Source organism: Neodiprion pinetum, chromosome 7 (genome assembly GCF_021155775.2).
Source record: "Neodiprion pinetum isolate iyNeoPine1 chromosome 7, iyNeoPine1.2, whole genome shotgun sequence".
In the NCBI taxonomy this organism is placed as follows: Eukaryota; Metazoa; Arthropoda; class Insecta; order Hymenoptera; family Diprionidae; genus Neodiprion; species Neodiprion pinetum.
Window position 1 is genome coordinate 14,369,228 of NC_060238.1, and position 16,144 is coordinate 14,385,371.

A 16,144-nucleotide genomic window follows, 5' to 3' on the forward strand; every position below is an offset into this window, starting at 1 on the left:
TCGTATCTGAGCGACCTCGTAACTGCCAAATAATTATTTCTTGTATTTATAACTTTTCTGATTATTTGTGAATCTCTATTATCTTGCTTCCGTATTTTCTATCGTATTTCGAGCCCTATTGGCTTCATATTTTATTCCATACTCTTCTTGTACTAGTAGTGTGCCTTGTATTTTATTTCTGTTATCGCTTATTATATTTTTATTTATTTTTGGTGCCTATTGTATCGTATATCGAGTTACATGGAGTACAAGCGAGCGTAGAATCACCCTTCGATATTACCGCATTTTTCTTTATTACTATTGACAATTTTATACTATTTCTGCCTGTTATTTATTTTTCCGTATTTTGTTAGATTAAGTTCTGTGAATTATTCTTTTGTATTGCGGTGTATTTTAGTATATTTCTCTATTTTGTAAACTCTCCGAAATTCTCTCACTCTCATAACTTTGTATTTTGGTATTCTCTCAAAAGTCATATTTAGGAATTCATTATTTAATTCCTCCAGTACGTAATAATTCTAAATTGTCGAATCTACCGTTTCTGAATAATTCTATCGAAGGCTATCCAGTCGATCTTTTGCCGACTTGGTAAATTGTTACTGAATGTCAATTTCTCATACTGGATATAATTTATGGTAAATTTGTCGTATCATCTACCGAACTATCGATACGTTGTTTTATACCGATCGCAGTAAAGTCCTCTCGTTCTAATTGACAGAATAATAATTTTCGTAGCGTCATTTGCAACTTGGGTAAGATCACGTCGCCCAGTGACGTGTAGTTTTAAGTCAAATCTTGCATTATATCGCATCTCTCGACCTACGTCTATTTTTCTCTGTTAGCTACCGTCTGTCGTGTTAAAGCTACCGTTTACTGCTATTCTACCGATATTTTTGTGAACAACGATTATTTATTTTATTAACTACCGCTGTCGATACCATCTTATTTGCCTGTCTCACTCATGTAACCTTCTCGACAATATATGATCGATTAACCTGTTCATCTTCCCTTTTGCCTGGAGTTTATTCTTTATTTTGTTATTTTCTTTAATTCTGGAATTACTGTTAGCTGCCTTGAATTCCGCCACTCTACCGGGATGTACGCGATCGTACCTGTGCCTAGCCAGCCATACAACGGGTTCTCTAGTTATCTCTTTTGTACGGTTTTGTGTTAATTTTATTGATTTACATTATTGTTTCAAAATCGACGCTAACGCGTCTGGCGCCCAACGTAATTATTTTGTTATAGTTTAATATTGCGGATAAGTAGAGAATCGCGCCAAAGTGTCAACGGTAAGTCCTCATCCGAACGTAACAGAATTTAGCGTTACAAATCGGCGCTCGACGAGGGGCCCGAAAAGGCTTAGCGTTACAACACACACACACACATATATATATATATATATATAGGTAAGGGTATAGGTAAGGAGGCGACAGCAAGGTGCCACCACTGCGATGGCCCCAAGGATGACGCGGACCACACCTGGTTCCGCTGCCTGGCATGGAGGGACCGAAGGGATAGAATGAGGAGCGTTACCGGGGAGGTCGATGGCCGCCAAGTTCCACGTCGGCAGGGGGTCAGGCCACGGAATGGAGAGAGAGGCCATGAAAGCAGGCCGGCCACAGGGACGAGGTGAAGTAATGCGAAAGCGGTTCCGCCTCGTCCTGGGTGATGAGCGGCGGAGGGGTTTTAGCCGGTAAAAATCCGGCACTATCCGATGACATCCACTAGAACAACCGGATGTCTTTTGAAGATTTCCCCTTCGCCACTAGAAAAAAAAAAAAAAAAAAAAAAAAAAGATAAGCCTGGGCACAATCCTCTATTGTAATTATTGAATCGCTTGAATACGTGTGAATAGTGTAAATATATTTCAATTATTACCAGCATCAACCACAGTAACTTATCGGCAACAAAGTCGCCCTAACTACGAAGATAAAGGAAATGTCTTACATGTATATATATATATATATGATATATATATATGTAAGACGGTCTTTACCAGGACATTTTTTGTTGTTCAAAGGTTTTTTTCCAGGACTTCTGGAGCTTTACAGGACGGTCCTGGAAAATTTTTATACGTAAGGTATACTTTCAGGTCGAGTTTCAAAACAACCGACGTACGGTTAATGGTACATTCACGGACCTTGAAAAGTATATAAAAGTACAAACTGCATGTAGTGCGCATTTTCAGGTCCGGTTCCTGAAACGTCTAATATATATGTGAGTTATACGCCATTATACAGTCTCATACAGTCATATACACTTTCATACAATCATATACACTTTTATACGATTTCATACATCTGTCATATTACATCGATTACCGGTTCCTGGCCAATTCTTGAGTACGTCGAAGGAATGTTTGGGACATTTTATTCCAGGACTGAAAACTTTATCAACAACTTGTAATTTATAAAAATTACAAAAATAATGCGAAAAATTGGAGAAATTATCTTGTAATAATGTGATTCACAGCGAACATTTGTAACTTTATTAAACATCTGTCTGTAGAAATCAGTCAGAATTGTGCTGTTCGATTTTCTTATTTGATGTCAGAGTCTGAAATATGCAACCAACATCAACGACAAATTACGTGGCAGACAAAATTTTACCGTTTTCACAAAATCTGTAATTCATGTTCCGTCAGTTAATATATCAAACCGGCTTCAGCAGGTCTCAATCGCTGGGTCTATTCAAGGACCGCAAGTGAATACCTAACAATTCCGACATACAACCAAGGGTAATCGTCGAAGAACTCGGATAATATGATCTTTTATCTGATGTACACTATTTGACAGTAACACCGGTTGAACCTTGCGGTGGTCATTCAACAATTGCCAAAAATATATAGTCCGGAAGAAACCTATAGGCTCACTATCCATGAATTACTTAGAAATCTCACAAAGCTCTATCCAATCTCCAGGAACACCGTTAAGGAAGTTCATCTAGTACCGAGTTAGTCAAAAGAAAAATTATTACAACTAGCGTAGTCCCTTCGATAAGTTTGGCAACGCTGCAACCAGGCGCGACGCCCGACGGCGGCGACGCCCGACGGCGTACCGCAGCCGCAGCCATGTGTTAGTATTTTTCTCTTGCTTCCATGCTTTGCACGTTAATCTCTTAAACAATGGAAGAAAATTCGAAGAAGAAAGCGTTTTTCTGGAAAGGAAAACGGGTCACTGAAAAAGTGTACAATTCACGATTGCGACTTGTAAAAGTGGGAAAAAATTTGAGGAGCGTTTACGGATGCAGAAAAGAAAAAGTTAACCTCAAAGAAAGCGCAACTGAATCGGATAACCTCGAAGGCCGACGTGTTATGCACTTGAAAACTGTGTCTAAACATCTTTTCTGCAAATGTCACAAATGTGATGCAGTGGTTCCTCTGAGCAACATAGTCGATGAAACGCGAATCGGATTAGCGTCGATATTCACGGTTCAATGTGAAAATTGCCGAAGAAAAATCAGATTTGCCACTGATAAAACACACGAAGTTGAAAAACAGAATACACGAGCCAAAACGAGTAAACATTACGATGTCAATACAAGAGCAGCAATGGGTAAGATGATATATGGTCTTCAAAAAAAGTAACACATATCACGATATCAATCGTCGTCAGTAAGAAAATTCAATTATTTATTCTAGGAGCTCTGAATGGTGGTATGGACAACACGCATATCAACAAAATACTGGCTTCATTGAATATTCCTCCACTTCATGTGAATTGTTATAAGACGCATGAAATAGAAGTAGGCACTGCGGCAGAAGAAATGGCTCGAGAAGGCTGCATCGCAGCAACTCTCATGGAGCGAGAACTGACCATTCAGAATGTCGACAAATTAAAAAATCTTTTGTAAGTTTCCAATGTCAGTGTGCTTCGGGTTTGCCAAGCTTTCAAAAATATTTGAGAAAATGTCAGGATAAAAGATTTTGTAAAGTCTGAAAATTTTTATGAAATAGAGCATTATGGGGAATTTTGTGGAAGCACTCGACAAGTTTGAATTTAGTGTCGGGTTCAATTAGAAAATGAACAGTCAAGTTTCATGCGTGCATTAACTTCGTATGATAAACTACGTCGTTAGAATTCTTGAATCAATATTTATAGAAAAACAAAATTGTACATTTGACATTGTTTATATCAATGTAATAATAGTTATTAGGTATATACCACGAAAAATTGTAATTATAAACATTTTGTAATCATTTTCATAATTTCTCAAAAATTTTTTTTTTGGGGAAATTAAATTTCTCAGACTTTTTAAATTCGGAATTCTTCTACATTCATAAATTTAATTATTTTATTATTATCAAACTAAATAATTGAAATAAAAATTAAATTAAAATATAAGTTTTTGTAATTAAATGATAATAACTATCATCGTCATTTGAAATGGAAATAAAAAATATAATGGAAATGGAATGAATTAATATTTTGATGCAAATAAAACTCGTGAATAAATTTGAAAGGATTTTTGTACAGGCCGTCCCATCTCACTACGAATTTCCTATTTCCAACTTAATGCGAAAAAAATCCAAGAAACTTTACGGACATTCAACCAAATAATATAGTACGTATTGCGGCTTCGTTCGATATGGGATGGACAACTAGAGGCACTGGACGTAACTACGACAGTCTTACGGGATCTGAGGCTCTCGTCGGATTTTTTACAAAGAAAGTCCTTACGTACATTTCTAAAAATAGAAAATGCCGAAAATGTGATCGAGGACACGACTCTAGCGATCATGACTGCAGACTGAATTTTGAAGGTTCTGCTAAGGCAATCGAGTCCGCAGCTGCTGCGCATCTAGCAACCCAAAATTCGATTTTCGACACGTGTCACGTTCAATTAGGCATCATGATCGGAGATAACGATAGTAGCGCGATAGGATCAGTAGGAGCGGCTAGTCATCATGAAGTTATCAAACATTCTGATAAAAATCACACAAGCAAAGGGGTAGTAAATGAACTCCACAAAATAAAAAAAAATCACAAAGAGCTCACTGCTGGTGCAATAAAATATCTCCAACGCTGCTTTAATTATTGCGTAGCTCAAAATATCGGTGATCCTGTCGAAATGGCCAAAGGAATAAGAAACATTCCATCCCATTGTTTCAATAACCATGACAATTGCGGAACATGGTGCGGCTATCATGCCAACCCGGAATCGTACAGACATTCCGCGATAGGGGACGGATTTGTGAGCGAACAATTATTTGATGCGTTAAGCTGTATTTTCGACGTTGTAGCGTCTAGAGCGGACAGATTCGCAGCAGGAGTTTCGAGTAACGTCAACGAAAGCCTAAACGCGACGATTGCTAGTAAAGCACCAAAAATGCGCTTCTATGGTACAACAGCTTCCAGTGATGCTCGGCTAGCATGCGCGATCAATAAAAAAAAATAGCGGGGAACAGTATGTACATAAAATGACGGAAAAATTATCTTTGTCACCCGCGAAATATACGGAAACGTATGGTCTGAAAGTGGATTCGGACGCGAGCAAAAGGTATTTAAGATCATGTTCCCAAGAGTTCAAAAAAAGACGTTTATTTTTGAAAGCAAAAAAAACAGATTTGCGATACAAGAAGGAACGCTCGGAAGGATCTCAAACATACCAATCAGACATGGGATTATTGAACGCTGATATGCCTTCGATTGATGAAATTGAGAATGATTCTTCATCGCGTATATTGGTGTTTTTTGATTTAGAAACTGGTGGTTTTTCTGAAACAGCCGATATTTTGCAAATAGCTGCTAAACACGGAAGTTCGTATTTTTCAATTTACGTAACGCCTACCCAGAAAATTGATGAAAAAGCAAGCAATATAACTGGATTACGGACAGTCGCAGGGCAGCTGCAATATCATGGAAAAGAAGTTGTATCGATTGGTCTCCAAGATGCATTGTTAAAATTTTACAATTTCTTGGTATAATTAAAAAAGAAATGCGTGTTAGTTGCACATAACTGCACATTTGATCGTCCGAGGCTCATAGAGGCTATAAAAAGAAGTTTGCTGATTCAACACTTTGCAGCAGTGATATTTGGCTTCTCGGATTCGTTGCCCATTATCAAAAAAATCACGAAGCTAACCGGAAAAGGGGAGAATAAATTAGAAAAACTCGCTGAAAATCTCGAAATATCAACGTCTAATGCTCACAACGCTAACGATGACGTTGCGATGCTCGAGCAAGTGATCATGAAACTTGGTATTTCTGATGAAACATTCTTTGAAAATACACTAACGTGGGATAACGCAATAAAAAAACAACAATTCGACGAGGAGTTGCCAAAAGCTTTAAAAAATCTTGATGGTTTAAAAACCTGTACATCACTTGCAACGCGCAAAAAAATCGTCGCTGCGGGGATAAGTTACGATCTGATATTACAAGTGCACCAAAAAAATAAATTAAAGGGCGTGTTGAAACTTTTTGGTGAGGATGAAAATGGCAATATTAAAGTCAGTAAATCCGGAAGCGTTTCCAAAAAAATCTGCGATTTTTTGGAAAACAAAATTTCGCAATTTTGATTTTTTTCCAAAGATGAAAAACCAAAAAGATTCCGAAACAAAATTTCAGTTCCTACTTTTTAGATTTAAGATTCTATACGCTTTGTTATTCAAATGGAAAATTATATTGTGATAGAATTTAATTGCAAAAATATATGTTTTCAATCTAATTTTTATATGTGTTATCATTTTGTATATCCTTTTTTTTTAACAACAATGGTGTTATTTGCGATTCATTGATTTGACACAAGTGTACTGCATATTGCGTCCTTTGGAAAGTACCGCAGTGGTCATTTCAAAAAGCGCGCGGTTGCAACGTTGCCGGCTTCATATGCGGCCATAGTAAAATGGAGGTTAACCTCCAAAAAATTAGCACTTCGCGAGACAAATTAATTTATTCTGAAGTTCGTAAGTATCCAATGGATTTTAGAAAGCAGTCTAAATGTTCTTTACATATTTTTTTATCTATTACAAAAGTTTGGTTCGAAACTGTCTGTCAATGATTGTAAATTTCACGTTTATAGGCGAAAAAAACAAGACTATCCATAAGAGGCCATGTTAATTCAGACAATTTTTATTCATTAATTGCTCGCGAACAAGATATCCGGAGAGATTGAAATTTAAACAGGTGACTTTTTACATACTTTTAAGTTGACTCGAATTTTTTCATCGAAATCTATCTGTTAATTCGATCATCAGATAAACTCCCTTGAAGTAGCACATTGTCACCGTACTCTTACTATCAAAAGTAGGTAGTTCACTTCAAAATTCGAGCATATCAACTCATTGGAAACATGATGATATTATACCGAGACAATCTCTTGAAACTATACTTACAATGCGCATGCGCCAAATAATTCAATCTCATTGGTCACTGAAATCGTCCCGCGGCGATGTTTTCGTTTGCTGAGCAAGGCGCTAACATACACGAAGTGAAGCAAAAGCTGTAAATCTCTTGCGTGTATAGCCGTGGATTAAGGTTATGTTGCTGTTTATTTTTACGTAGCGTGAATTGTCACAGAAGAATAGTATCGTTCAGCAATACCGTGGTCGATATCGGAAAATATTCAACTGACGCAATAAAGAATTCAACGGAAAAGCAAGTATCAAACGATACAGAAATTGGATGTTATTTATTCAAAGAAAAAATCTGAAATTCAATGTGAAATGTCATTAACAAGTGGGAGTCTGGACAAACAGAGGTAGGTAAGTGAAAACAACGTTTATTGTGAACAGATTCTTTATTTACATAAAATTAAAAATGTGTCGCATTAACGATTTATGTATTGTGCATTTTATTGGAAAGTAGTTGTATCCAAAACTATCAAAAGCTCCTGCACGATAATAATACCGTCTAATAATTTCAGGTATGAAATAATTCATCGTCAAAGCGGGATTAAACTTGTCAGGCATGGAAGCATGTGAGTAAATTTCTAATTTCGTGATCTTTGACTATTACAATATTTTAACATTGATTCAATGATAAAATTATTTTTTTTTTCAGCAGGCTCGAAGTTCAAACTTTGATTAACACGAGGAAAATTATGCCTTACCTTATGGTCAAAACGATTCGTTGGCAAGAATCCTGGTTTCTCGAGCGGTACAATCATTAAAACCATCAAACCTGGTTGTTCCGTCAGACATCAGGTGCCAGAGTAAATTTCATCAGGCCATCGCCACCTTCTCAACATCAGTTGAGGCAAAATTGGAGAGCGGGATACACTGCAGATCATAGTGGCTGAATATCCCATCATTTTGCTTTGATCGAACCAATAGCGATAAGTTTGTTACTCAACCGTTGCTGCCAATTCATTCTACCAAGGAATCATTCTGTGCACCATTGTAATTCAAGCATTATTATTGACCAGCATTGTTTTTCAAACTTTATGCCAGTTATAAGTAAGAATTTCTTCTCTGCATGCACGATGTAAGGAAACTGTAGTGTGTAGATGTTGTGTTTACCCTTTCAATCCTTTGCTTCCGATGAGAAGCCCGTAAGACGGCAATGCCGTCTAATAAATGAGATGCGGGTGTGCAAATCATTAATCTACGAGAGAATTTTGTTGAAAATATGTAAATTTGAACAACTGGTGAATTTGAAAAATTAACGACGGAGCCAGGAATCGAACCTGGTATCTAGAGATGCTTTACCGGAGACTTACTCCACTAGACCACCTAGCCGCCCTGACTCTGTTGTCGTTAATTTCTCTCATAACCAGTGAGTTCAAATTTGTTTTCATGTGCCCGATTTATGTATAAGTAAGAATTTCTTCTCTGCATGCACGATGTAAGGAGACTGTAGTGTGTAGATGTTGTGTTTACCCTTTCAATCCTTTGCTTCCGATGAGAAGCCCGTAAGACGGCAATGCCGTCTAATAAATGAGTTATGCCAGTTAATTTGGTATCTTATTTTGAAGCTTACTTTTACTCTCTTTGGCATTAAATTCAGATAAATAGTTTTTCAAGTCCTCGATTAGATTGTAGGGTTGAATTTTGCTAGGCAAACTGAATCAATCTAAATCTAGAATTGTTGAATAACTTTAGTTGAAATGTTTATAAATTCAATCTTAGTTGACGGTGTCATCTGGCTAGCTAGTTGCATGATAACTTGAAACCAAATTCGATTTTACACTCTGTATAGGGTCCTACGCTAAGATTGAAAGCTTGTGAATATTTATTTACCGCAATTATTTCTGCATTTCATGTTAGCATTGTCTGGGGCAAAAAAAATCTCATTTTGGGATTGGAAATGGAACCGGAAACGCAGAAGTTATTCAGTAGCACGAATTGAAAACCAAGAATTTTATAATGGTTCCTGCAACAAAGGGACTCTTTCCAAATATCCTTGTTACAAGGTGATGTTCGGAGGACTATGAACAAGATATCGTATTGGATGACATTATTTGGAAAAAAATCAACATTAACTTCGTTGAAAATTAGATATTCATTTATTTTGATGGAACAAGGCAGACAATCTTGAATCCGACAAGTAAATGTCCTCGTAATCATGTTCTGACATTACTCTAGAACATGATTGTCCTTGAAGCTAATTGTGACGTTAAGGCGCATTTTGAGAGAGTTGATTTTCAACTTGTGTCACAGGATGTGATCTACGTTCCTGAGTTCTACGCTTCCGATTGAATTTTCTTTATTTCGAACCGCACTCGCATGAAATACAGAAATCATTTTAATAAATCTAATATTTCTTGAATTTTCAATTTGAGTATTAGGTTGCCTTCATTTATTTAATCGAACATTATTGAAAATTTGCGAAATGAACTCTGATAATCATTAGAAAATTTTTAATAGTAGTAGCAATAATTTATTGATCGGAAAAAATACATTGACTATCGACTATTTGTAAATTTTGTTGAACTAGTTTTGAGAAAAAAAAGATTCACAGTTCTGTTACAGATAGTGAGATATTTATTTTCATTTAGTCTCATTTTCAAAACTGATAAAATTCAATATTACCGCCTGAAATCACAAGAGAGTGAGAAAGCTGCTTAGTTGCTTGAAAGTGGCGATGATCTTTGTACGTGTGATAAATTGAATAGGCAGATAACAGTAAATATTGGAGATGTGATTATTTTGGCCGTATCACCTGTTGAAAGAAAAAAATTTCATTCTTATTTCTAATGTACGAAATAATAAAAGTGATCAAACAAAGTGTTCCAACATACCTGCTGCGTTACTTCCAAGCACCCAACGTCTGAACAGATTTCTCATTCCAGTCGAATAAAGCCAATTTTCAAAGAGCATTACCATCAACTTCCCGAGTCACTACCTCGACTGTTTGAGATTCTAACCTCAAAAATTCGTATGAACTACATCGCCGCCAGAAACAGAGTTTGACAGCTGAAACTCGGAGTGGCCCGCCTGCTCGAGCAGCCGATAAAACTCGCGCATGCGCATTGTATGTATAGTTTCAAGAGATTGTCCCGGTATACAGCTGTGGGTCAACATTTTGCATTTTGCAACTGAAGAAATAGAGGAAATTGATCTCATGACAGCTTGTTTTATCGAGAATGACGAGGCGAACAACTTTTGTTTGAACAGTTTTCGTTTATGACCCATAATAAAGACGTTATTTAACAAAATGTGGGGTCTCAAAAGTTTAAACAATCGTTACGGACAAACCCGGACCTAACTTTTTGGGGCATAGGTGAAAATATGTTCGTCCGTCTCTAATGAACCTATAAAAAAATCGGCTAACCTACGTTATTCCAGAATAGAAGTCAGTCGATTTTATAGCTCATTCGTCTGGACTATTATACGCGCTCAGCTGGATCCAATAGTTTTCATAAGGCCTTTTATTTATTCCATAGAATTTTTTTTTTTTTCCCATACCACTCTGATTCCAGATTTATACACTGTGATATGTATTGTAACGTGGCGTTTCAGAGTCGCCCGTCACAAGGGCATACAACCGTTATTATTTCTAGTTTACGCGTCCTCAGCAGGGTACTCCAACCGAACTCGATACAAAATAGGCAATAACTACTTTGAACTAGTTCTTTCTTTGTGAATTCTGTATTTCGCGCTTCGGCGCACGCTAATAAGGTACTTGGACGACAACAATCCCGACCACCGAGGGACCGATATCTACCGTTTCAAGCTCCCAACGACTTCGCCTACCGACGGTCTAATCAGACTATACTGGCTACTTTGGTGCACTTTTCTTGCTACTGGGGTAGCATCCACCCGAACCTTCCGTATCGCCTCGACTGCCGGTGAACAGAGAGATAAAAATCCTCCTGACGGCCGAGGGCACCGCTCCTCAAGGAGGAACCAGCCGCCCGCTCTATCGGATGCCGTAAGGGTGGCGTGAAGGGCAGACCGTAGCCTGCCATCTTCCGACTTACCGGCCTGGTGCCGGACCGACCCCAAACCACTATGTCCAGATTGATAAAGCCATCGTTCCGAGGATCGACGCAGTCTTCCTGTCGGCAAGGACTAATTGTGTGGGTCGTGGTTCACGGCTTAGCCAACCGTCTGACTGCACGACTTCGGGTATAGGCAGCCGGCCACTGCCTGTACAAAAGCCGGTGGAAGTGAACAGTGAGGCGTCACTCTCCACTCGGTAATTCTGACCGAGAGGCACCCTGTGTATGCCTCTGTCAAAGAAGTCCCCGATGATAGGCAACCTGGACAGTAAACTGAAGCAGCTATTAAATCGTACGAGTTGGTGTCAATGACGAAATCACGAGCAGCACATTACGCCACATCTAGCGGTAATCTTCGAAAACGCATGACCACGCCGTAACCAATATTCGCCACAGGGCGATGGCCTATTTGCGGTGGAGGTCAACCAACCAATCAAAGGGAAGAAGAATCACCTCACGACAACCGCGAGATCGGCGAGCCGAACTCGGACCTCCTTCTATTCTACGCTTGACCTGCTGAGTGACAGCCAAGAATTTTCGAATCCTCCCGATATAAGCTCTCCATACTTCTTCCTCTACCGCTACCGTTTCTATCTTACTATCGTTTTGCTCTACCGTTAGATTCTTCCTATAAATTCAAGTCCTTTTCGTGCTTCCTGTTTTTCCTTGTTTAATATAATAAGTTTCATTTAAATTAGACTCAGTGTTGTGTGCCTGAGATCGTCTGTTAAGGTAAGGCTTCTGCCTCTGTATTGTATCGTTACGAAGTTGCTCATAATTTCTTTTCTTTCTGATGGTATTCATCGACTTTACGTAAATCATGATCCACGGATTAGAGTTGCAATAAGCCGCCGTGTGACTGTATGATTTCAGTAATTAATTATTTTCCTGTCTGAGCGACCTCGTAACTGCCGAATAATTAATTCTTTTGTATTTATAACTTTTCTGATTATTTGTGAATTTCTATTAGCCTGCTTCTGTATTTTCTATCGTATTTTGAGCCCTATTGGCTTTACGTTTCATTTCATACTTTTTTGTTATAGTAGTGTGCCTTATATTTTATTTCTGTTATTGCTTATTATATTTTTATTTATTTTTGTGCCTATTGTATGGTTTATCGAGTTCCTTGGAGTACAACCGAGCGTAGAATCAGCCTTCAAATATTACTGCACCTTTTTTCTATTGCTATTGGCAATTTTATACTATTTTTGCCTGTTATTCTTTTCTCCGTATCTAGTTAAGTTAAGTTCTGCGTATTATTCTTGATTCTTTTGTACTGCGGTGTATTTAGTATATTTCTTTATTTTGCGAACTCTCCGAATTTCTCACTCTCTCATAATTTTGTATTTTGTATTTGCTCAAAAGTTATGTTTAGGAATTCATTGTTTAATTCCTCAGGTCCGTAATCATTATAAATTATTGATTCTATCGCTTATGAATAATTCTACCGAAAGTTATCTAGTATCTATAATTGATTTTGTTATAGTTTAATATTCCGAATAAGTGAAGAATCGCGCCAAAGTGTCAACAGTCAGTCCTCCTCCGAGGGTAACAAAATTTAGCGTTACAATATCTATGCCTTTTAATTTAATATTTGTACAAGCCTCGACTTTAAATCTAGGACCTATGGTCATATTTACACCTGATGGCTATACTGTTTGATAATTGTTTTTCTGCGCCTTTGCTTTGTATTAAAAGCAATCGTGTCAAGCCTTAAGCATAATTCACAGTGTTTTTTTCCGAAGAAAGTTATTTTTCTGCTTACGCTTTGTCCTCATCGAAGCAAAAAATTAATAAAATTCGTTACACAGATTGAAAGATGTATAAAATTGGGTATTTTCGAAAATTTCCCAATTTTCGTGCCAAAACTGGTAGTCATGTATACATGCAGCCTAATTTCGAGTAATCCCGTAACGAAATTCCAAAACGGCAAACCGTTAATCAGTGTGCTGATCTAAGTCGTTCTCGCCATTTGTTTGCAGGAGTTCAATAGCGCTTAAAGCAATGAAGCGACGCCAAAAATCACCAGCTTCTTTATATTGATGCAATAAGATAGTTTCACTATAGCAGATACTATTTTCTCAATTTCTCAATCATAGCTCTAATCTTTTCCGAAAATGAAACAAGAGTGCAATTAGCTCTGCTATGCAGAGCTAGAAATTCGAAACATCCACCTTCACGATTGGAATATTGCCCAGTTCTTATTAACTCTGCGATTACGTATTTGCTAAATCTAGCATGTCATCATGTCGATTTCCGATATTGCGGACGCTGAGAGTGGTGTAACATCCGATCGAAACGCTCGTACATTTTATTCCTTATTACTGTAGTAGTATAGCAAGGCCGGTTCTACACGCAGATTCCGGTGACCGACACTTACCGACCAAGCCGCTCCGCGCAGCCCACCGAGCCGCTCCGCGCAGCCCACCGAGCCGCTCCGCGCAGCTCAGACTCAAACCCTTTTCCGCTCCGCGCAGCCCAGACGCAAACCCTTTGCCGCGATGACGTCACAGTCTGCCGTACCGAAGGTCAAAGTCTGTAGTGCTCGCCTGCCGACGGTAGAGGGCGCAGCGGGGGGCGAAAATTTTTTTACCGTCACGCATTCTTCTCCCACGATAGGACCGCTGATGTGTAACATTAACCACTCCAAATTTCTTTCCCACGGTAGGACTGCTGATGTCGAACATCAACCACCTCACATTCCTTTCCCACGTTATCAACCACGCGACATTCCAAAATTAATAGTTTGAAGAATTGTTTTTTATTCACTCGGATATCGCTGATGTGTAACATCAACCACCTCACATTTCTTTCCCACGTTATCAACCACGTGACATTCCAAAATTAATGGTTCCGAGAATTGTTTTTCACTTACTCGGATGTCGGTTTGATATCCAGGGTCGACCGATAGTCGCGGTACATTCAAAGCCATGGATCTGCGGTGTTGGGTTACTATCGCTCTTGGAATGCCAAGAGGTGCGCACGCATACACAAACATACGTATTTGATATCAGCCACGTGACATTCCTTACCCTCCACAAAATTTCAAATTATGTGGTGGGGGAACGTTATATAAGCGAAAAGTGAAAACTTCATCGCCAGTCTAAAGCTGTTCTTCTTGCAAATGAGAAGTGCTCTAGAACAACAACGTGAATTGAAGAAACGACTAGAACTGCTCCTCAAGAATATTGGAGAAGTAAAACATCTGCTGAAAATCAGATCTGACCTCAATCAACTCACAAGAGATTTCGAGCACATACAACTGGACAGTAACGATCATGGACTTTTCAAAATTGAACGAAGTCGCTCGCCTGGAGACACTTCTGCCCTTGAAAAAGCTTTCGGACCTCGAAGTATACTTCGAATACCGAGTCAGTGGCGTTTGTCGGGTTGAAACGAAATTTGGTGACAAAATCGTTCTGGACTTGGAGGACTCTTTCACGATTTTTCTACCCAACCGACTGACCAAGGCCCTCCAAGAAGATGAAGATTTGTTCCAGATGGTGACGACAGCCAGTAAGGAGATACGGTTGCATCTACGCTATCTTGGCGGACCGTACGGTCAACTTAAATTCGTATACGTATAATCTGAGTATCGCATTCAAATATCCAATATCCTGTGTAAGTCTTACGTTCAATGAAAAAAAAAAAAATTTAAATTATGAATATTTTTTCATTTATCGCCTAACCATCTTGTATACCTTTAATCCTAGGTACGTTTTGTACTTTGTAATTGTATCTAGAATTAAGTCCTAAAATCTAAGAAAATGCTACTCCGAACACCACTAAGCAACGATGGAGGGTTTCGAGCTGCGTTTGCGTCTTGTAATGTGAACTCTACGACGAATTTTGGAAGGGTTCAGACAAGACCAGAGTGCAAGGTCGGCCGATAGCTGCGGTAGTATATATTCAGAGCCAAGGATCTGCGGTGTTGGGTTACTATCGCTCTAGGAATGCAAAACGTAACTCGGTTTGAGTACAGCTCGGTCAAGGATGGAGAGCAAGGTCGAATCTTACATAAGCTGTGTATTGAAAAAAATTCTTTCTTAAGAGCTAAGGTAAAGGTGAAGGTGTAAAATTATTTCATGAATATTCTTCAAAAAACAGTTTTATTGAGTACAATTTTTAGGGTACGGTTGACAATTACTTCACAACGATAGTACAATAATTCTATTCAACAGTAACATAACCAGGGTGATATATTCGCTAGGAATGCGGGACCGTTCTTGTAGACGCTTCTGCGCAGTAACGCAAATCGTACACCCTCGCCATCCGAACAGTAGGATGATTTTGTAGCCAATTTTGAAGTATGCAAACGCTTTATGCTGCACAGATTGCGTTGGATATTGTATGAACGTCGCATCTTAGAGACACAGCTGAAGTTTTTTGCAAGGTTTGAAGCGACGAACAGTCAAAGTCAAGCATGTCGATGATTCGAACTTTCGGGACAATTTTGAGCAACCAATCTCGTTTTTCTTCTCCTTTCACGTACACGGTTTCAGCTTTGCACAGCCTGTCTTCAATGGTCTACTCAACTTCCTCAAACGGTATGGTTCCACAGCTCCAAGGTAAACCGTGAAAATCGCGTTCTAACCAAGAATTTTGACTTTTGTATTTGACGTCCAGTAAATCCCATTCGTAAGGTGGCTTGAAGAAAAACACTGATGAAGATGCTTCCGAGTAGATTGAAATTATAGCCAATTCTTTCAATGTGAAGGTATTGTTGAAAGGTCTACGAAAGCCTTGTATGTTAACG

General features: G+C 38.5%; 1 protein-coding gene across 1 annotated transcript; it reads left to right on the forward strand.

Annotated features, from left to right (window-relative positions):
• The first annotated feature begins 4,590 nt into the window (after nucleotides 1-4,590).
• LOC138191299 (uncharacterized) lies at nucleotides 4,591-5,400 on the forward strand. Its single transcript, XM_069137942.1, has one exon. The coding sequence runs from the start codon at nucleotides 4,591-4,593 to the stop codon at nucleotides 5,398-5,400; it is 810 nt and encodes a 269-aa protein (XP_068994043.1).
• Nucleotides 5,401-16,144: the final 10,744 nt, after the last annotated feature.